Source organism: Gracilinanus agilis, chromosome 3 (genome assembly GCF_016433145.1).
Source record: "Gracilinanus agilis isolate LMUSP501 chromosome 3, AgileGrace, whole genome shotgun sequence".
NCBI lineage: Eukaryota > Metazoa > Chordata > Mammalia > Didelphimorphia > Didelphidae > Gracilinanus > Gracilinanus agilis.
Window position 1 is genome coordinate 212667469 of NC_058132.1, and position 23604 is coordinate 212691072.

At 35.7% G+C, this 23604-nt stretch overlaps 1 protein-coding gene across 1 annotated transcript in view; it reads right to left on the reverse strand.

Annotated features, from left to right (window-relative positions):
* The window catches only part of SPATS2L (spermatogenesis associated serine rich 2 like), a 237913-nt gene that overhangs the window by 58607 nt on the left and 155702 nt on the right, over positions 1-23604 (reverse strand). Inside the window, exons 3-5 of the mRNA XM_044669666.1 lie at positions 16980-17088; positions 10994-11043; positions 5272-5512 (exon numbers count right to left, since the gene is read on the reverse strand). Of these exons, the coding sequence (XP_044525601.1) occupies positions 5272-5512; positions 10994-11043; positions 16980-17088 (400 nt within the window). The remainder of the gene's footprint in view (positions 1-5271; positions 5513-10993; positions 11044-16979; positions 17089-23604) is intronic.

Consider the following 23604-nt stretch of genomic DNA (forward strand, 5'->3'; position numbering starts at 1 on the left):
TAAGGTAGGACTAGGCAATGAGGGTTAAGTGACTTGCCCAGGATCACACAGCCAAGAAGTATCTGAGGCCAAATTTTAACCTAGGTTCTCTTGCCTCCAGGCCTGCTGCTCTATTCAGTTATCCTAACAAATCTTTCTTCAGATTTATAATAAGCATGGTACTATTGCTAAAGTAAATAAAGTGGATATTTTTCCTCTTCTACAGAAAAACTCATGTAGATTCCCTCATTACATGCTTATGTCTTTTAAAGGCCTCAACAAATACTAGATATTCTGAATGAATATAGTAGCTAAAAGAGGTAGCGGGAATGAAAAATCCTATTGAAAGAAAAACAAGTCCAAGAACCCAGAACTTGCCAAAACAGATAAACCCCAAAAGTGTTTGACTTATAGATGGATCTGCACATAGTAGGAGGGTACTTCATAAATGTTTCTAGATTATAGAAAGGTTTCTTTAAATTGAGAATCCTAGTATGTTTCTGGAATATATTTGAATTTCTGGAGCACATCTGATTTACACAAAACTTTTTTGGGAGGAATCATTTGAATGATTTCATCACTGGAAGGGAACTCACAACGTGGAAATTTCTATTGACCTACTGCAGGGTTTAAAAAAAATTCATATTTTAAACCCTCACTTTCTGTCTTAGAATCGATTCTAAGTATCAATTCCAAGGCAGAAGAATGGTAGGGGCCAGGCAGTTGGGGTTAAGTGACTTGCTCAGGATCACCCAGTCAGAAAGTATCTCAGATCACATTTGGACCCAAGACTTCCCAATCTCCAGGACTGGCTCTCTAACCACTGGACCACCTTATTGCCTCCAAATGCATGGTTTTTTAACCTGGAATCCACAGTCAGTCAGTCAGTGGACTAGTATTTATTAGATGCTTACTATGTGCCAAGGCACTGTGCTAATTGCCTAAGGGGTTCAGGGACAGATTTAAGGGAATCAGTGAATTGGAATTTGAAGAAAATTATCTTTATTTTCAATAACCTCTACTTGAAATTAATTTTCCCCCTTTTATTGTGAATGCAGGCAGCAAGCAGTTATATTATTAACAGTATTGTGACTCTGTCACCAACGGAAATCACAGTTATTTTGTGTGACACATTAGAGCTTTTATATATATTTTAAAATATCTTTTATGCTCATTATTCAAAATCACTCTAGTTAATAGAACCACCACTAGATATTTTATAATATCACGAATTTGTTTTTGGAATATTTTGGTAACTTTTTCAATCTAATGTGCTTCCTTTGAAGCTGATATATTTTATGCATTTAAAAACATTTTTCTGAGAAGGGGTTCATAGGCTTTATCAGACTGCCAAAGAACTCTATGACACAGACCCTGCTCTACTGCCTTCTCTCCAAATCATCTTGCATTTGCTGTGCATATGTTTTCCATCTTCTTTTGTAACCAGCCATTCGTGGAGACCTGTTATGTTTCATTTAAATGTGTGCATGTTGTTTTCCCTCCAGGAATATAAGCTACGTGAGAGTTTTTCCTTTTCCTTTTTGTTTTTATATTCCTAGCACCTGGCATAATACCTGGCATACAGAAGATGCTAATTAATGCTTGCTTGTTTTCTTGATTATCCAGTAATACTTTTGTAATTTATGGCATTAGAGTGTTTCCTGGGACACCAAGTGGGTAAATGATTGGCCCAGGGTCAAACAGTTAGTATCTGTTAGAGTCAGGACTCAACCTAGATCTTCCTGACTCAAAGGCTAGCCTTCTATTTGCCATGCCAAAAGGACTCCCACAGAGAACAATAAGATACACCTGGATTGCATTTCCTCTAATGTGTTACATTTGATGGGCCTTTGGTTTGTGATTAATGTCAAAATGATAACTTGTGCAATTAGATTTTGAAAACGATTCAAATGAAAATAATATCAAGGCAGGTTGGGATTCTGCCACCACTTAATTATTTAATTTCCTTCTTCTCAAGTTTAATAAATCAAAGCAGTATGAAATTTGTAGCATAATAAAACACTAAAGGAAAAACAAATTCCTTATTGATACCGGACAAGTAATGATTTCTTTTGTAAGCAAATCATTTTATAATAAAAGTTATCTTGATTCTGAGTCACAAAATTTTTTCATGTATGAAAACTAGTGTTCTAAGCCAATTTTTAGATCTTAAAAATGCCATGGAGCAACATTTATAAGTTTTAGCAATTTAATATGAACTCATTAATCACTAGATATCTTACAATTTTCTAACCCTCTGTTTACATTATTTCAAATGACCTTCCTAATTCTTTTACCTTCAAAGCCCTTCCTGCCTTTCAAAACTCAACAATAATCATTCCTTCTTCCTGAAGGAGGTATCCCTAATCATTTCGGCTTGATATGATCTCTCCTTCCTATAAACCACTTTAGTACTTGAGGGAGGTGTGTGTGTGTGTGTGTGTGTGTGTGTGTGTGTGTGTGTGTGTGTGTGTGTGTGTGTGTGTGTGTGGTCTCTACAACTAAACTGTTAAATCCTTGTGGCATCTTATATTTCTTTGTATCCCTTGCAGTAACACCTCGTCCATAATAAAACCAAACTCAATGAAGGTCAGAGCTCAAAGGGCATTTAATGATATCCAGTCCAATTTACTCATTTTATTTCATGAAGAAAATGAGATCTAGACGAGGGAAGTGACTGGCTCAAAGACTTGTGAATAAGAAGAGCTTAGATTAGATGACATTTTCTTACTCCCAGGGAACAGTGTTATTTTTATTAGTTTATTATCCAAATTTGTCACTGCAATATCAACAAAAATCCTCTGAACACTGGAATCGATGATCCTAGGCTCAGTGTTTTCATTTTTTTTGTCAAAATAAGTACATCATTGGCTTGTTCTGTTGAGTCTGAAGTCTTCTAATTGGCCATTTAATGCCCCATGGGATCTAATCTATTAGTTGGGCAGTTCTATTTTCTGTCATATTTCCTCCATCACCCATCCAAAGCTTTTCCACATGACAGACTGCCTTCAAAACATGTCATTCATGATTTTCTTTGGAATTCCTCATTATTTGAATGACAACAGAATGATAGAATTTTTTAACTAGAAGGGACCTTAACAGTATCGTCTATCTGAACATCAAAAAGGATGAGAATGATAAAACTACTGATATTAATGACAAGTTGTGCATATAAATTATTAAATATGTGGCATACACTTGCCTAGCTATATAACACTGTTCCATAAAAATCTGAAGACAACTTTTAAAACAGACAAGTCCATGCCTCACACTCATAATCTAGGTGGAATACAGCTACACAGGAAAAAAAAAGCTTATGAAATATAGTGATATTGTCCCTGTTGCTCTGCCAGCTAATGGCATTATATTGAAGAAAATTTTGTTGGCTGTATAGAGGGTAAGATCATATCCTAAGATTTCTATTCAATAACAAAAATTAGTTATTTTTGCTCAATGGTATAAAAGTCCAAAGACTATTAAACATAAAAGAATAATAGAGAAGAAATGAAATAAGAATTTATTAAGCACCTGTATGCCAGATACTGTGCTAAGTGCTTTACAAATATTATCAAACTTGTTCCTTACAACAACTGTGGGAAATAGGTGCTATTTTTATCTTCATTTTATAGTTGAGGAAACTGAGGCATACAGAGGTTAAATGACTTAACTAACACAAGTTAATAAATATCTGAGGCTGGATTTGTACTTAAGTCTTCCTGACTCTAGGCCCTATACTCTATCCACTGAGGTGCTTACAGAGACTAGCAAGAGGAATCATGTCATGTCTCTGAGCCATTATCAAAAATAAGAATGAAATTATGATAGTAATAAACTCATTCATATATCATTTCAAGTTTGCAAGGCATTTTTCTTAGAAACAGCTTTGTGTGTTAAGGAATTCAAGTATTATCAACCCTATTCTAAAGGTGAGGGGAAAAAATCCTCAGCGTGTAAGTGATTTGCTGATGGTTATGCAGTAATTTAATGATCTAGTAAGTGTCTAAGGTGGGATTCAAACCCAGTTCTCTTGATATATTCAGCATTTCTTCTAGTTTGCTCGAGAGATGTAATTGAATGTCCACAGAAGTCAGAGAACCTAGGATTAAATCCTAGCCTTGTCAAATGCTTCCTTGTATCATCTTGGATAAGACACTTGATCACAATCAACCTTTGTTTTCTCCTCTGTATAATGGTATTTAAGTCCTTTCTGGTTATAAATCTTTGATATTATCTTCTAAATGCAACCACCATATTTTACAGATGATCTGCCAAGGTTAGTAGTAGTTATTTGTTGATCGATGACTATTTTTTTATTTATTATACATTAAAAATGTGTTAATCTGAGTAATTATGTGCATGATAAAGATTATACTTTGATATAAGAAACAATTATGTCCATACATTTAAAAAATAATACTATGTACAACCATTTTAGAGACATAAAATGTCTAATATATCTCATTATATTCAAAAGAATATTTCCTTGCAAATGGGTATACTTTATTTCACAAAACTGGTATGTTTAAGCAGGAAGGTAGTATAGGGGATGGAGTGTTGGACTTGGAGGCAGAAAGATTTATCTTCCTGAATTCAAATCCAGCCTCAGGCACTTACTAGCTATGTAGCCCTGGACAAGTCACTTAATCATTTTTGCCTTAGTTGCCTTAGATATAAAATGAGTTGAAGAAGGAAATGGCAAACCATTCCAGTATCCCTGTCAAGAAAACTCCAAATGGAATACCAAGTGTTGGATATGACTGAAAAAACAACTAAATAGTAACAAATGTTTTAGCAAAATTCACCATAATTTCTACAAAGCAAAAAATCTTATTTCCTTATCAATTTCTGTGATGTACTCAGAAATCCATCTCTAAAATCTGCTAAGACTTTTTTCTGAGTTAAAAACTTTTGTTGAAAAAGAAGTTAAGATGGCAGCTTGCCTTGAGGTATCCTGGTCACTTTAGCACAGCTACAGTACAATGTTGGTCGGCTGTTAAAGTCATAACCAGCATGTTCTGCTTCTTTATAAATGGCTGCTAGCACTTTCCTAATTCCCCTCTGGACTTCTCTGACAGGCTGGGCAGTCATTCTTTCTCTCAGCATGTCAACAGAAAGGTTTCCCTGGTATTGTGGTTTTTCTGTTTTCAGCAGAAACACTATCAGACAGATGGCAAATCTTTTCATTTCTTATAGCTGGTACTAATAACACAAAAAACACAGTCTCCTTGCTTTTGCTCCTTCTGTGTTCTAATCATGGAAGGACCATTCTTTACTGAGCATATGCACACTGACCTGTAACTTCTGGCTGTGCTTGAAGTGGCTCCTCTAGGGCCAAGGGTTTTTTCTCACGAGGGAGCCTTTCTGTTTTTTCCTGGGCAGACTCAGTGGAGGAGTTATCCTTGTCACAGCCATTCACGTGACAGTTATACATTCCTGGTGGCACTAGGGAGGCTGCTTCAGTTTTGTCCACTTTATCTTTAGCATCTTTATTGCCTTGGTGCTGCTTGGACTTGCTTCGTTTTCTTTTATTGTTCTGGAACAAGCAATAACGAGGAAAGAAAAATTATTCCATGTGAACCCTTGAAATAAAAGAAAACAATTAGATAGCTGAATGAAATGTGTTTTCACATTCATTTTCCAGCTGTTCTAACAGAACCTGGGGGAGGTAAATCTGCATTATTTAACAATTACCTACCACAGCTAACTCGCTGCCTAGCAAAATTTTTGAGTAATAAGTTGCATAGAATTTAAATACAAAAAATGTTAGAGGAAGGGACAGTTAGGTGGCTCAGTGGATTGAGAGCCAGGCCTGGAGATAAGAGTTCCTGGTTTAAAATCTGGCCTCAGATACTTATAGTTGTGTGATCCTCGGCAAATCACTAAATCTCCAATGCCTATCCCTTACTTCTCTTCTGCTTTGGAACCAATACAATGTATTGATTCTAAGATGGAAGGTTTTTTAAATGTTAGATGAAAAAGACCCTTCTCTATACTAAAAGTTGAATGATGTAATGCATCAATTACCTGAGAAATTGATAAGAGAGATTTGTAGCATGATATTCAAAGTAATGTACATAATGCTTCTAAAATGCCCAGAAGCCAAAATATCATATTTCCATATGCAACAAATGCATTTCTACTGAAAAAAGAAACATGTAGAAAATACTTTCTGTATTTAAAGTGCTGGGCTGAGGATTTAAAGAACTAGTTTTTGCCCTCAAGGAGCTTTTATTCTAATTGGGGCAGGGTGGTTGTGGAATAACAATATAACCTGCTTGATAGAAAAGTGTTACATAGAGGTGAAAGGAGCAAAGGAAAGATCAAACAAAATGCCCTACAAATTTGAGGAAGAAAAGATAATTAAAAAAAATAGGGGATTAACGAAAGCTAAGCAGAATAAGTAGGAATGGTACTTTGAAGAAAAACAAGGAATACAAAAGACAGCGGTAAGGAAGGAATGCATTTTGGGCATGGGGAAAGGAAATTATAGAGAAAAATAAGGCTGGAAATGTTACACTGGAAATAGATTGCTGAGGACTTTCACTGCTTGGCTAAGGAGTTTGAATTTTACATCATAGACAATAAGGAACCATTGATAATTATTGATCTATTGAATGACAAAATCAGACCTATGTATTAAAAGGATCATTTCAATAGTTCAAAGCATGGATTGGAGATGAGAGAGACTGAAAGCAATTACATTACTCTAGGCAAAAGACAATATATGGAGTCTGACATAGGACGTGTGATGCATGTGGAGAGAATGAGGGGAAGATGCCAGGAATGTTGTAGAAGTCAAGCTGATGAGAATTAGTAATTTATTTCTGACAGGGGTGAGGAAAAAAGAATCAAGAAAACTCCAGATTGTGAATCTGGATTATTGAAAGGACTTGATATCCTTAATAGAAATGGGGAATTTTGAGAGAAGAGAGATGAATTTAGAAGAGAAAGATGATGAATTCAGTTTTTGAACATGCTCCATTAAAGGTGATGGCAGTTGAGTTACTAGATGGACTACCTACAATTTAGTTGGAAATGTGGGACACAAGTTCAGTAGAGGGCAGGAGATATAGATTTTTGGAGCCACTTATATAGAGATAGTAACTGAATTTATAAGAACTAAAGAAATCACCAAATAATCATGGAGAGAACCTCCCTGGAGATAAGAAAAAGGAGGCTGGAAAACAGAAAACAAGCCATGGTATAGGAGTGGTGAGGAGCTTCATAGCCATATATCTGCTAAAGCTCTCTGGCAAAAGTGAGAAATTAATTATGTTTTAACGTCTCTTAATTATAATTTCATTTTTTGAAAAGCTAAAGGACCCAATAAAGGGAGGAGACTTGCTTCTTGATCTTATTCTTACCAAAAGAAACAGGAAATTATGGGAACCTATGGCATATTAAAACTTATGGTCAAGAAAGAAAGGGTAACTGGGCATAGACTAATAGGAGCATTATATTTTTTTTTATGAAAAAAAAAGTCTAATGGATGCCTTTTACTTTTTTCACTAGTTATTTCCCAACATACACTCTCTTTACACTTATCCTCCCACCTCTATATATAAGACATATCCTAGATTTTTAGGAGCAGATTTAAGATAAATAATAAATAGGATAATCATGAGCTAAAATTATATAGGGGCAGTCAGCCCTAGAATGATGGGAGTATTTAACAACACTTTTTAAAAGCAAGCAAGTGGAGTGGTGGTTAAAAGTGGTGGATCTAGATTCAGGAAGATCTAACTTTAAATCCTACCTTAGAAACATAGTAGCTTTGTGACTGGACTGTGGAAAATTCACTAAACTTCTATCAACCTCAGTTTCCTCAAATGTAAAATGGGGATAATAATAGTACTTATCCCCCCAGGGTTATTTTGAGGATCAAATAAGATAACATAAGTACAGTGTTTTGTAAATCTTAGAGGACTATAAACCTGTGAGTTATTATCATTACTAAAGAGAATGATGTTCAGGGAATTCACCACTGACTTTAATTTTTAAAAGACAAATATAGAAAATAAAAGTGAAGATAGGTAGCACAATGTAAATACAAAAGCCCTGCATAGTCCTTTAAGAATAATGTCAAGATAATGTGGAAATTTGCTTTGCATGACAGCACAATCATTACTTAGATCAAACTGCTAACTGTCTTAGGGAGGGGGACAAGAGGAAGAAAATTGGGAACTCAAAAATTTCAAAAACAAAGGTTAAAATTGTTTTTACATTAATTGGAGAAAATAAGAGATCATATTAATAAAAAAAGAATAGTGTCAGGAGTTCTAATGTTCAGAATGATGCTGGCAAGGAAAATTTAGGATAACAGAAAGAGTTTTTATATATCTCTATTGGGGAAAAGAGAAAAATCAAAGGAGATACCAGCCTAGTGCTTAGGATGAATGAAAGGACGAAAACTGACATTTAAGAAAAGGTTTGCTTCTTGATTCTAATTTTGTTTTCTCTCTCAAGGAGAATGATCTTTGGCCTGGAAAGAACTGAACAGAAATACCTAATAAAAAGTTGATATCCAAGATAAGGAAGAGAGCACTTAGTTGCCTTTGATAAGTTCAAGTCTCCAGGCCCAGATAAACTACATCCTAGAATAATGAAAGAATTGGCAACTGTGATTGCTGAGTCATTGTCAATGATATTTGAAAAGCTGTGGAGGACAGGAGAAGGTACTGTGGGACCAGGGAAGAGGCGAATGTTATCCTGTTGTTCAAATTATAACCTAAGTAGCCTGTATTTGATTCCTGGAAAAACACCAGAAAGTGTTATTAAAGAGATGGTCAGTGAATGGGTATAAAAAGAAATAACAATCCTTGAATCATCATGATTTTTATCAAGAGCAGGTCATCCCAGACTAATGCAGGCCTTAATTTCTTTTTTTTTTTTTTTTTGCCTTTTCCCCAACAGAGATATACAAACCCCCTTTTATTGTCCTAAATTGTCCTTGCCAGCCTCAGCTACCTTTGAACATTAGCACTCCTGACACTCTTCTTAAAGGGCCATGCAAGGCTTTTATATTTACACTTTGTTACCTGTCCCTGCTTTCATCTGCTGTACGTGCCTTTTAAATGTAAGTCAGTCAATGATTTCCTTGAACATTAGTCTCTTTAATAACAATAGCTGGCATTTATGTAACACTGTATGGATTATAATCAATGGCCTCTGAAGTCCCTTTCAATTCACGTCTTAATTTATGATCCTGCAATTTCAATTCCCCCCCCCCCACTTTTTTTTGATAGTGGTACCAAACTGGCAGATTATAGTAATGACAAAGATAGAGTTTACTTAAATTTCAGCAGCGAACTTGACAAAGTCTTGCATGCATTTCGTGGGCAAGTCACTTAGCCTATCTGGGCTTCATTTTACTTATTTGCAAAATGAGAGGATTGGGGTAGATAGAATCAAAGTTTCCTCCAAAATTTTGATCTTAGAAACTCAGTGATTATATACATTTTCCTAGATGTGGAAAGAATGGGAAATAAGATCTTCATACAAAGGCGTGTAGCTTTAAAACAGGTCAAAGATTAAAAGGGAATTGTGTCTTTATAATAGAATATACCTGACAGGTAAGGTTCTCTGAGTGTGCATATATGAGAATATTAAAGAAAAATGGTACAAGGATAAATGTTAGGCAAATTCCCTACATAAATAGGAGATCTTATTTCTCCTCTTCTTTAGAAAGTCACAATGAGCCTGGGAATACAGGTGATGGCAAAAGAATATGATAGGATTAGAGGAAACATCCTTCTTTCCTTTGTGCTGAGAGTTCATAGTACTATAGGACCATATATTTAGTGCTAAAAAAGGATTTATATGTATATGTGTATGCACATACATGTAGGATACATATAGAGTACTATATGGGTGTGCATCATCTATATATGTGTGTTGCCATGCATATGTACACATACATGTGTTATGTTTGTGGATATTTGTATTTCCTCTTTGTGCATTACTAAGCTATTAAGAAGTTATATCAAATATTATATGTGTGCACATAGACACATGAACACATATATACACATACACAATGCCTATACAGCACACAGATAACACATATATATACATAATAGATTACACACACACACATATATATAGTATTATGTACACATACCAATGGATATATGTGCCCATGTGCATATATGCACACAGATATATAACATACTTATATATAAAATACATACACATATATGCATGCTGATATAGAATGTATATTGTTGTGGTTCAGGCGTTTTTCAGTCATGCCCAAGTCTTTGTGACACCATTTGGAGTTTTCTTGGCAGAGACCCTGCGGTGGTTTGCTATTTTCTTCTCCAGCTCATTTTATAGATGAGGAAACTGAGGCAAACAGGGTAAGTGACTTGCCTCAGGTCACACAGCTATTAAGTGTCTGAAGCCAAATTTGAACTCAAAAGATTGAGTTTTCCTGACTCCAGGCCTGAGCCTCCATGCACTGCGTTATCTATATAATAGACATGCATATGTGTATATGTATGCATATATGTGTATTTCTATATGGATATATGTGTACAGACACATGTACACATACATGCACATATGTGTTTACATACAGATATATTGCCAGAAAAGGCTCATAAGGCAGATCAAACCTAATGTGGGTTTCTTTTATTTGGGGAAGCATGTGAAAGTTTCTTTTGAAATTTCTTGTCTATTTGAGTTGTTATTTGATGCTTCTTATCCTCCATGCTCTAGGATAATTTCAGAGACGTTTGGCCTGAAAACATTTTAATTTCTGGAGCTAACTTCTCTTAAGGTTGTGTGTTGCTTTCTTTTTGAGTGAAAAGCTGTAAATATACCTGGGGATAGACGATTTCTCCCTGAACATAGGATTGCCAGTACATAGGATAGCAGAAATGGCTAATAATATGAATACAGATATGTTCATGAATGAAATCAGCACAAAACAAGCAGAAAAAACAGCAAGGAACAAAACAAAGGAGTCTGGCTGGGGAGGCAAATGTTTTGAGATTAACACTGAGTACTTTACCTTCTTCTTCCCAGTCATATTCCACTCCTTCAGAACTTGAATTGCACTACCTAGACAAAGAAAAAAGATCATTTAACATATGAGTAGAATAAAACAGAAACCACAAAAATATCACCACCATACTATCTTAGGAGCACTTATTAATCAGTTTATTTTTCAAGGTATTCTGCTTTCATAATAGAAATCTATTTTTTTAACAAACAAACAAAACAAATTTTTTCTTGAATTTCCCAGAATTCTACCTTCATGTTATTTAACAGAAATGTTGCCTTAACAAAATATTAATTCCTACTACTTTTCTATCACAATAATTTATATTTCATTACTATATTATCTCAGGAGCAATGACATATTTCTTTTTTTTATTTTTTTTTAAATTTTAAACCCTTAACTTCTGTGTATTGACTTATAGGTGGAAGAGTGGTAAGGGTAGGCAATGGGGGTCAAGTGACTTGTCCAGGGTCACACAGCTGGGAAGTGTCTGAGGCCGGATTTGAACCTAGGACCTCCCATCTCTAGGCCTGGCTCTCAATCCACTGAGCTACCCAGCTGCCCCCAACATATTTCTTGATAAACACACCGTCGAAAATGATATTAGTAAACTTTTTACACTTGATGAATGGAGAACTATACCTATAATTATCTCAATGAAAAAAAGATGATTCCAAATTTTGATAACCACATAGGCTATTTCATGCAGTTTAATTATACCAGTTCTTTTTTTACATTTCTGTTCCAGACCTATGGCTTGTAAGAAGAAAAGAACAGATGATTTAATCTTAATTTTACATTATAGCAATATAATTGTTTATGAGACTGCCACTTTGAAGCAATGGAAGTTCATTATAACTAAAGCTTTAGTTTCAGATGCTATCACATTCCATTCACGTATACAGAATATACAATAAATCTTTGACAATTCATACTAATTTGGGAAAGGCTAACATGAACTCATGAAAAGTCTAGATTATAGAATACTTTTTTAAAACATTAAAAATACTTTCAAGTACATAATTGACCTAAGCAAGTCTAAACAGGGCATTTATTCATTGGCATAAAGAGGCTGTTTTAATGACTGGACTAATTTGTAATTGACTTAGTAGTGCTTTATTTTTTAATGAGATGAATGGTCTGATGATGAATGGTGAACTTAAAGATGGAGTCCCATAGGATGGAGGAGGCAGCTAGCTGATACAATGAATAGAGCTCCAGATAGAAGAAGTCAAGAAGGCTCATCTTCATGAATTCAACTCTGGTCTCAGACACTTAATAGCTGTGTGAACCTAGGCAAACCACTTAATTCTGTTTGCCTCAGTTCCCTCATCTGTAAAATAAGTTACTACAGTATATTTGTCGAGAAAAACACAAAAGGGGTCATGAAGAGATGAACATGACTGCAAAAAAACTAAACAAGAAAATGGACTATGATTTCCAAAGGAATGAAACTGTTCATGATCTGACTGGCTAGAAATGGAAATGGTGAGTATAAGAAAATTACTGTTGACATTTGGTTAAGGACTCATCCCATCAAGTAGAGTGGCTATGGATTGAATAATTGGTTTGTAAATGGTAATAGAACATTGTTTTATGTAAATTAGCACTCCCCAAATTTTCTAGATTGCTTGAAAAGTTTATTATACTGCCTGCTTTAAATAGCAACAACAATAATAGTAAGAGTAGTAGTAGTAGTAATAATAATAAGCTAACATTTATCTAGTACTTTAAATTTGCAAAGACCTTTATAAAATATATCATTCTGTTCTCACAACAACTTTGGGAGATAGATGCTACTATTACTTCTATTTTATACTAAAGAAAGCTGAGCCCAAGAGAGGTTAAATGACTTTCCCAGTATCACACACCTAGTAAGTATCTGAGGTTGGATTTGAACTTAGTATCCCCTGACTCCATTTCTAACACTCTATCTACTGTGCCACCCAGCTGCCCAATATAATCTATATACTCCTAATATAGTATTTCCATAGTATTAATTTTCAATAAGAGTCTAGCAAAAAAAAGCAATCTACTTTTTTCTGCCAATGACTAATTATAACTTTGGATGAGTTCCTTAAATTTTCTGTACTTTTGTTGCCACCTCTAGTAAGGGAGTTAGTAACAGAGATAGAGGTAATGATTTTTTAAACTGTTGCTTACACTTATAACATTCTAGAATTCTTATGAAGAAGGAATTTTCTAAACCAGTAAACATGTCAGACCAGTTTCTGTCCTGTTTATGGGAAATGTAAAATGAGTGGAATCCTAATTGCTCAGGTGTCACTCTCTTTGCATTGTAATATTATTGCCAATACTGCTTTGACTAGTGAGTTGACATACCAATTATATAATCATTTTATCCATTAAGGCATGGATTCAATCAACATGCTAACCTCAATCAAGTTACTACTGTAAGCATCTGAGAATGAAATCTCAGCTAAAAAAATAATTTAGCCTTTACATGAATTTAGGTTACTCTTTGGTAAAATTCCCCCAAATTATCAAGGTTGACCTGGTTAATCATTTTGAAGACCTCTAAAGAAGAAATTATATAATTATAATGGGGAAATTATAAAACTATCCCAAATTATCAAGGTTGACCTTGTTAATCATTTTCAAGACCTATAAAGAAAATATTATATAACTCTATTTTGGAAAACTCCATTGTTTTACAATGCTCCAGGAAGTTCTTAGAGCCAATCTGTAGTTCTCTTGACATAATTTAAGCCAATTTCACCTAATTTTGTATTTTCCATCTGGGAAAAGAAGTACACGTTTCCTGTTTAGTTATGCTACATCATATTTTCTTCCAAACATTTTGATTCAAATAGCTTCATGAGAATTAAATGAAGGAGTTATGGATATTTAAATTGAAGAAGAGAATTCTGAGGGTGGACTTGATCACTGCATGTTTGTCAGAGAAGGATTAGATAAATTTTGCTGAGTTCCAGACAAGCAGAATTAAGGAAAATGGTCATCAGAGCTGTTCTAAAGTGGAAGGGGCTTTCTTAAAAAGGGGCAAATGAGCTCCCTATCACTGAAAATCTTCAACTGGAGTCTAGACGACAAGATCATTGTAGTGGGGATTCTTTTTCAAACATAGATTGCACCAGATGGTCTCCAAGATCCCTTCCAACTTAGTAGTTCTATGATTTCATGGGCAAATAATAGTAAGTCTGGCCAATGAATATTCAAAGAGTAATTCCAAAGAACTGAGGCAGTTAGGTGACACAGTGGATAAAGTGCTAGACCTAGAATCAGGAAGACCTGGCTTCAAATCCAACCTTGGACTTCCTAGTTGTATGACCCTGGGCGAGTCACTTAACCTCAGATTCCTCATCTATAAAATGAGCTGGAGAAGGTAATTGCAACTACTTCAGTATCTTTGCTGCAAAAAAACACAAAAGGGGTCATGAAGAATCAGACATAACTGAAAACAACTAACAACAACGAAACAACAAATTCCAGAGAAGAAAAAGAACTAATATCATGAATGAATGAAAAATGCATGAAAGAGCATTTGTTAAGTTCTTACTATATGCCAAGCATAACGTTCAAAAATGATTATAATTCAATTTGAACTCTACTTGGATTGTTTAAAGCTATTTGGACCACTCATAAATAACTTGTGTACATGAATTTCAAAATGCCTGAGGCCTATTAAACTTCTACAAATCTAGTGCCTCTTAAAGGGCTTTTAACAAATGATCTTGATTCTTTGTGGTTTTTAAACAGGATTTCTATTGGTTCACCAACCAATGAAAAGCTCTTTCTTAGAAGAAGGCTTTATTAATGAGGCAACAACATTGGCAAGGTGAAATTTTCATGAGAGACAAATTTTCATGGGAGACCATTTAAATACAAATTGTTTTGGTGACAGTCTATCAATTATTATGCTTTTCAGAAGAACCACTTTGCATTCAAAACATTTCACGTAGGGAGCATGCGGGAGCCCTATGGGAAAGGAACCTCATCAATCCGAGATATGGAAAGTGTTTGAAGCATCCTTTTCCATGCAGAGAGAGTACAGGATGTAAAGCTAGAAAGACACTGATAGAGCTAGCGATGAAGGAGAAGAGGAGTCAGGTTTGACCTCTGCCCCACTTCACACTGAGGAGCAGAAAGGACCCAAGTCAGTAACAGCAGTCATACGACTATTTGGTACAGGGGCACGCAATAGCACTAAAGACAGATACTGTGCCAATTGCAGTATGCCAGTCACCTGACTTGCATGTAATTGGTTACATCAATACAAGCTCAGGAATTTTCCTACTTCTGCTTCCAACTGGTCCCTCTTGGAAGCATGGCAACTTTCCCTTTTCTGACTCTAAGGATAGAATATTACACTCAGTAGTCCCTGATCTGTTGGACTTTACCTGCAAAATTGGTCTCTCCTGGTCTTGTGCTATCCCATCTTAGGTGCAGAACTAAATAAATATGGTCTAAAGAGGTAGTATCTCTTCTGTATTCTTTATTTCAAAAAACAGTTTGTGTGGACATAAGATGGCATAGTAGTTAGGCAGTTGAACTTGGAGTCTCAAAGACTTGGGTTCAAGACCCTTTACTAGCTAGATGACTATGGGCAAGTCACTTAGGCTTTCTTTGCCTCGATTTCCTCATCTGTAAAATGGGGGTAATATTAGCGATTGTTTTGATGAATAAATGAGATAACATACCTAAAGTACTTTACAAACCTAAAGACTTTGTATAAATATTGGGGTTTTTTTAGCAAAAAAAATTTAGATAGCCATATCTACTAATAGTTTAGAAGCTACTGCCCTTTAAAAAAACAACTCTTACCTTCTGTTTTAGAATCAATGCTAAGTATCAATTGCAAGGTAAATGATAGGCAATGGGGGTTACGTGCCTTGCCCAGGGTCATATAGCTAGGATTTTCTGAGGCCACATTTGAACCCAGGTCCTCCTGACTTGAGCCTGGCACTCAGTCCACTGTGCTGTGTAGTTGTCCCAGCCACCACCTTTTTAAAGGATTTTATATTCACAGCAGTGAAGTTAAAACTTGTTAGTTTTCAGGGAAAATGGCCTAGAGCAGTGATAGGCAAACTATAGCCAATGGACCAGATGCGGGCCCCCTAAAATGTTCTATCCTGCCATGTGACATTATTCCTCATCTGACAAATTCAATGAGTAGGATACAATACAATGAAACTGTGAAAGAGTTGCCTTAGATACAGACTGACAGATGAACATTTCCTTTCCTTTGGCCCCCTCTTTAAAAAGTTTGCCCATCACTGGCCTAGAGAGATTAGTAGAGAATAAAGGTAGATATAAATAAAAGAAGTTTTGTTTGAGTAGACATAACAGGGTTATACTTCATGAAGAGGAGACATGAGACACAAGCATATGGGACCCCTTAAGCCCTGAGCGCAAGGACTCTAGACACAAGGACAAATATAGCTATGCTGGTAACATTTGTTTTATACTCCAAAGGTGGTGAAAACCTTCATAATCTAAGACGAAGCATAATCTCCTCCCACAAAAAGGCAATGATTAAATCAATGTCATTCTCAATAAGACACCATGACCATTTGTAGAGAATGGACTTGATTGTCAAAATGCCAGTCAAGTCTGATTTCCATGACTGCTGAATTGCCTTTGATTAGCAAGATTATAACTGTTACCTTTCACAGAAAACATCTAAAGGATTTTCCAGGAAAGAAAAGTGGTTTTCAGCACTTCTCTTAACTTTAAAATCAATTTTTTAAAGTGAGCTGTGGACCGAAGGGAACTTAGGAAAATTTTAAGTAGTAGTTGGTCTGGATAGAATGTGTTAGAAGAAAAATTAACAGAGTCAAAAATATTAAATATTCAACTTTCATTCACTCAACAAGCATTTATTAAGCCAGTACCCACTATCTGTAGGACCCCATGATAGATTCTGGGGGAAGATAAGGCATTGTCCTTCTTAAGGAACTTAGGAGTATAATGGCTGGTTTTGATCTGTCTGGCTCAATGAAAAATTCAGGCTTACCATCCATGAAGGCTTGAACTGCTCTGTCCACATTATTATCGAATTGTTGTAGCACCAGCACTATTTCATTATTGCTTTTATTGGGGACAACTGATCGGACTGCATAGATCTGGAAAAAAAAAGAAAACAATCATAATTTTTCTTCAATCTCAAAAAAGAATAAAATATACATAGAAAAGAAATGTAAAGAAGCCTGGAAGAGGCCTTGAAATATCAACTGGTCAATGCATTTCAAGTCCTGATCACTGGCTTACTGAAAGATTTGGGCTACTTATCTCTTCTCCACTCAACTCTGAACATAGAATCAGATCACAGGATAACTTAAAATTAGAAGAGACTTTAGAGATGGCCTAGTCCATCACTCTCAGTTTATTTCTAAGGAAATTGAGGCCTAGATGAATGTCCTTGTAAAAGAAACAAAGAATTTGGTAGATTTGTAGAATAAACACATAAAGATATAATATGAACTTGAGGTGACAGTAGCAATTTAGGCATTAAGTATATCTAAAGCTTCCAAGGAAATAGAAATTTATTCTCTTTATCATTAGTAACTTCCATTGAAGTCAAACTCTGATGTCAAATTGTGGTTCTCAAAGGCTATGCACCTGTCATGCAATGTCTGACCAATCCTACCAAATTAGAAAGACTTTGAGTTGGCATCTGCCATATGAGAACCAGTCAGTTAAGTTCAAAAAGGCTATGAAGGCAATGAAACAGTGAATATCCAACCAAGCTCCAGCATTTCAAGAGTCTATTTGAATTCTGTGTGTCATCCAATATGTTGGCTATTCCTCTCATTTTTGTGTCAATTGAAAATTTGACAAAACAGACCATTTATGGCCTTATGCAAGTCATTGATTAAAAAAAATTAAATGGAACAGGGCCAAGGAGGGCTCCCTAGAGGGAGTCTGATTTCCCCTTGAGCTTGAATGTAGAATATATGAAGGGAAATAGAATGAAATGAGATTGGGGTGGAAAAATTGGAACTAGACTGGGAAAGACTTGAAATGCTAGTCTACACAGTTTGAATTTTACTTTATGGACAAAGGGGAACATAATTGGATTTATGAATTAAGAGGATTATTTCAATTATAGGAATTGGAGAGAGGAGAGACTGGATGAAAGGAGCCCATTTAGCAGGCTATTACAGTAGCCTAACAGAGGCAAGGAGAGTGCGAGTAAAGATGGTAGTAGTATATGATGGGTGAAGGTGGAAGGGAAAGTGAAAGAAATTTTAGCATTAAAGACATATTTTGGGGCAAAGTATGATAAATTTCAGTTTTGGACATGTTGTGTTTGAGGTATCAGTGGGACATTTAAGTAGAGATGTCTAGCCAGCAGTCAGAAATGTACAACGAGAGTCCAGTAGAAATATCAGGCTAGATGGTTTGATTTGAGATTTCAGCAAGCAGATAGTTTCTTTTTCTCTTTTTATCTCCCTAAGGGTCTATTACAATACTACGTATATAGTAAATGTTTAATATGTTTGTTGAATTGAATTAAATTATAAACTTAAAAGATAGAATTTTTAAAAAATTTGAGCTTTACAAATGTTCACTATCTGGGTCTTTCCAAAGACATACTTTTGTAATTGTCAAGAGATGTTCTCATATGGGTGAGTGGCAGGAGAAATATAAACAAATCACATGAAATCAATGTAAGCCTCATCCACTGTGGAATCAATCTGTTATCATAATAAGGGAGGGAATAAGGAAGGAGGGAAACAGCTGCTGCTGATATCCCTGAAGAGGTACCAGCCTGTCTCCCAATTCTGGGATGCCTGCAACTGGCATATAAAAGCAGGCTCCATGTATTCATTCATTTTGGCCATCCACATCATACTGTTGTGAAGTTTTGTTCTTTCAGGGGGGTGAAAGGTAAATGGGGCACAGTTAAATAAGGCTATTGTGAGGGTTTTTTGTTCCTGGGTGGCTTTCTCTTTGTGTCTGGGTTGTTCCCTCCTGTTGTGTATGTCTGAGGAGAAGTGCTGGGACTTGTTGCCAAACTGCTTGAGGTCTTGGGCTTGGAGAGTACCAAATGGAGGTGATGGTGAGTAATATGTGCCAGAAGGTCAGTTTCCCTCCTGTCACTTCCTGGACCATTTTCTCTTCCTTAAGGTAGTTCAAAGTTGGAAGTCCCAAGATCCCCAAACAAGCAGCACTTAAAGTGACAAAAAAGAGCTAGAAAGCACATTTCTGGTTGTAGCAGCTCCCAGAGTGCTTCAATTGGTACTGCTTTTGCTCACCACTTTTTTCTCTCGCTCAACCAGTTAACGGTAATGGTGCAAAGGGAGTTAGGGGATTTGGAAAAGATAAGAGCCAGGGGAAGAGAAAAGTCATCTCTGATCATGTTACCAATGCTCCTTGCTCTGGCATGCTAGAAAGAGTTATTGTCATCTGTTTGCTATGCTTGTGGCAGACATAAGATTCATTCAATCCCCCATGGATCTAGGCAATTCTCATTACAGACCTACCTTGGAGATATTACAGGTTTGGTTCCAGACCACCACCATAAAGCAAATATTGAAATAAAGTGAGTCATGAAATTTTTGGTTTCCCAGTGCATATAAAAGTTATGTTTACCTTATACTGCAGTCTATTAAGAATGCAATAGTTTTATGTTTAAAAATATGATGTATGCACCTTAATTTAAAAAGACTTTATTGCTAAAAAAGGCTAGCCATCATTTGAGCCTTTAGGAGGGGTAATCTCTTTGCTGATGTCTTGCCTCAGTGTTGATGGTTATTGAATAATTAGGGTGGTGGTTGCTGAAGATTGGGTGGCTGAGGACATTTCTTAAAAGAAAATAATGAAGTCTACTACACTGACTGCTTCTTTCTTTCACCAAAGACTTCTCTGTGGCATGTGATGGTGTTGATAGCATTTTACCTACAGGAGAACTTCTTTCAGAATTGGAGTCAAACTTCTCAAACCTGCTGGTGCTTTATCAACTAAGTTATATGATATTATTCAATATTGCTGTGTCTCTGGAGATAGGGAGCCCAAGGAAAGGGGGGGAAGGGGAGCCACTGGTCAGTGAAACATTCAGAACATACGCAACATTTATTAAGTTCACCATCTTATGTGGGTGCAATTTCCAAAACAATTACAATAGTAACATTAAAGATCCCTGATCATAGATCATCATAACAGATATAATAGTAATGAAAAGATATGAAATATTGTGAGAATTAACAAAATGTGACACAGAGACATAATGTGAGCACATACTATTAGGGAAATGGTTCTGATAGACTTCCTTGATCCAAGGTTGCCACAAATCTTCAATTTGTAAAAAAACAAACCATACCACAATATCTTCCAAGTATAATTTAGCATAGCACAATAAAATGAGGTATTCCTATACTCCTAAAATTATGAGAATTTCTTTCCTGCTTATCTATGTGCATTGTAATCAAAAGTGCTTCCTCTGTTCCTATACCATAGGACTTGGCACCAGAGCAGACAAGCTGGGCAATGGATATACCCTGAGAGGTCTGATACAATACACTGTCCTAGGAAATAGCTTTTATCTAGTCCTAATTCATCATATTAAAAATAAGTCTCAGGGAGATCAAATGAGTTGCCTGAAATCACAAAGGTGGTATGTTTCAGAGCTGGAATTTGAATCCATTCTCTGACTCCCAAATTCAGTGCTCTTTCTACTATACCACTGTGGCCATCTGTGTGCCAAACGAAGGAATCCAGAGATTGGCCAGAGCTGGTGTGATAACAAAAGGTAAAAGGAATATCTGGCTGTGAAGTCTCAGCTTCAGAGGTCATTTGTCAACAGCTCCTTCTATGTTCACTCTTAAGAACTGACCCTCAGGGAAATGTGTGGTCCCTGACAGTAACATTCTCCAAGTTTCCTTCCTTTTCTTTGGCTTATTTTGTTTTGGATTCTTATTACATTTGCTTCCTTATTAATCAAAAACTCCATTTCTCTACAGCCAAGTTGGGTTTTTTTCAACTAGCCTCCTCCTCTTTAAACCCACTTCTTTCTGATTCCAGTATTTCATCTTCCTTGTATTATCCTTTATTCTAAATAAAATTTTCCCCCTTTCTCTTTTTCTTATCTCTTTTGGAAAGACAGATTTTCTCCATCAAGAGTGCTAGCTAGTTTTATAGATTGAGAAGAAATTGAGAAGAAATCTAAATATCACAGTATGGGGAAAAGAGCTTCATGGCAGAGACTATACAAGATGTAAGGGTGGTGAGTAGGACATCGGAAGGAAAACAGTCAGAATTAAGACCAGTAAGTCATTATGAGGAGGAAAATCTCAGTTATACATAAAGAAGAATTTCCTAACAATTAGAATATATTATATAAAGTGAAATAGGTTGCTTTGGGAAGAAATGAATTGTCTATTATTGCTGGTATTCAAGTGGAAGCTTTGTGATCTGAGGCAAGTCACAACTTCTCTGGCCACAATTTTCCCCATCAGTAAAGTAAGGGTATTGATTTAGGTAATTTCTAAGTTCCCTCCTAGCTCAGGAATTCGGTTCTTCTCTTCCATATACTTTCTGGCTTTGTCTAAGATGTTGGGTGCTTCAAGTAGGGGTTGTATTGAATTACCTCTAAGGTCCCTTTCCAACTGAAAATCTGTGATCCCAAGTCTCTAACCAAACAAGAAAAAGCATTAGCTAAGTATGTTTCACAATAACATTAATCTACTAGTTAATTACCCAAATTCTGGAGTTAACCATTACAATTACTCTTGGTAATAATAATAGAGTTCTTTGTTAAAGCTGATCCTGGCTTTTCAAGTCACAATCCTTTGGTTTGTATTATGTAAATGCTTTAATAATTACCAACATCATGACCACGTTTCTTCAGAAGATCCCAGATACTTAAAAATGCCATTGTTTTTGGTCAATTTATTTGATTAATGTTAGAAGTTTTTTTAAAAAAAGTTTAGCCAATCCCCCATTTTTCCACACCAGCAGTCAAATTTGCATATAGAGCACATTTTTTTCCACCCCTTTTGCTGTCTATTTCCTCATTGCTGTATTAGATGCCTCCCTCTTTCAGAATTTGAGGTTATTAACTGAGTTTTGCTAGTCACACCTAACTGAGCATACTACACTCAATTCCCAGAAGAAGATATTTAATTAAAAGAGGAATTCCAAGCTCTAAAGAAACAAAACTAAACCTAGATGCTATATAACTTTGGATAATTCACAGCAGGCTTTGAACTCAAATGAATTTCTTTGGCAAGATTTATTTCTATTTTAATCACTCGGGCTTGGCCAGAATGAGGGAAGTGACACTCTTTGTCAATCTTGATATTTAAAACTATAGATCTTTTATTGTAGAAATCTATATGAGGGAATCTTAATCTTTTTGTCTCATGGATTCCTGTGGCAGTTTGGTGAAACCTGTGGATTCTTTCTCTGAATAATGTTTTTTTTTCAATGCATAAAGTAAAATACACAAGTTATATTGGAATAGTTTTCAAAATACTAGAAAAAACAAGTTCACAGAATCCAGGTTAAGAACCTCTAATAGATATCATTCTCTTTTTCTTCTTCCTCAAATTAGCACATAAGTTTATCTGTTTTCTTGTATTACCTCAATATAAATTAATTTCCTTGAGGGCAAGAGCTATTTCATTATTATCTTTGTATTCCCAGCATCCTGTCTTGTGCTTATTTGGTTCTTAATAAAGACTTACATATAATTATATATGTAAAATATACAAAATATACAAAATTATATATGTAAAACATACAAAATTATACATGTAAAATATACCAAAAAAACCAAAAATATAATTTAGACAGCAGTGCAATGGATAGAACACTGGGTCTAGAGCCAGGAAGACCTAATTTCGAATCCAGTCTCAGACACTTACTAGCTACGTGACCCTGAACAAGTGACATTTTTTTGCCTGTTTCCTTCAGTTTTCTCATTTGTAAAATGAGCTGGAGAAGGAAATGGCAAAACCACTCCAGTGTCTTTGCCAAGAAAACCCCAAATGGAATCATGAATAGTCAAGCACAACGGATGATTATACAATTAAGATTATACAAATTAGTACACAAATGCTTCTATATACTTGTTGGATATATCAATTTCTTATCCTGAACCTTAGGCTCCTTAGCTATAAAACAAGGAGGTTGGACAAAGGTCCCCCTGCCAGTTCTGCTCTTCTATGTGGCAGTCTTTGCCTCTATGCATACAATTCACACAGGAGTCTCATCACCTAACACAATCACTTACTAGAAGCCTTCCTAAGGAAAGGTTTAATTATTTAAGTCTCATTGTGGTTTTCTCCCAGGGTGACTTTGGATGACAAGGACAGTATTATTGTGAGACTGTAGTAAAGAGGTTTTTTTTTAAGTCTGGGATACTGCTCCTCAGGATGATTGTTCTGCTTTCCAGCCATGCTCACCTGCCTACTGGTTTTTATACATGACATTTCATCTCCCATTGCTCTCTTCCCTGGAACATGCTTCCTCTCCTCATCTGTAATACCTAGAATCTTTGGCTTCTTTCATATCCCATCACAGTTGCCATCTCCTACATGAGTCCTTTTCTGGTCCCCCAACTTGCCAGTGTCCCCTGTAATGATTTTCTATTCATTTTACCTCTATGTACATATCTATAAACAAAAGGTTTGGTC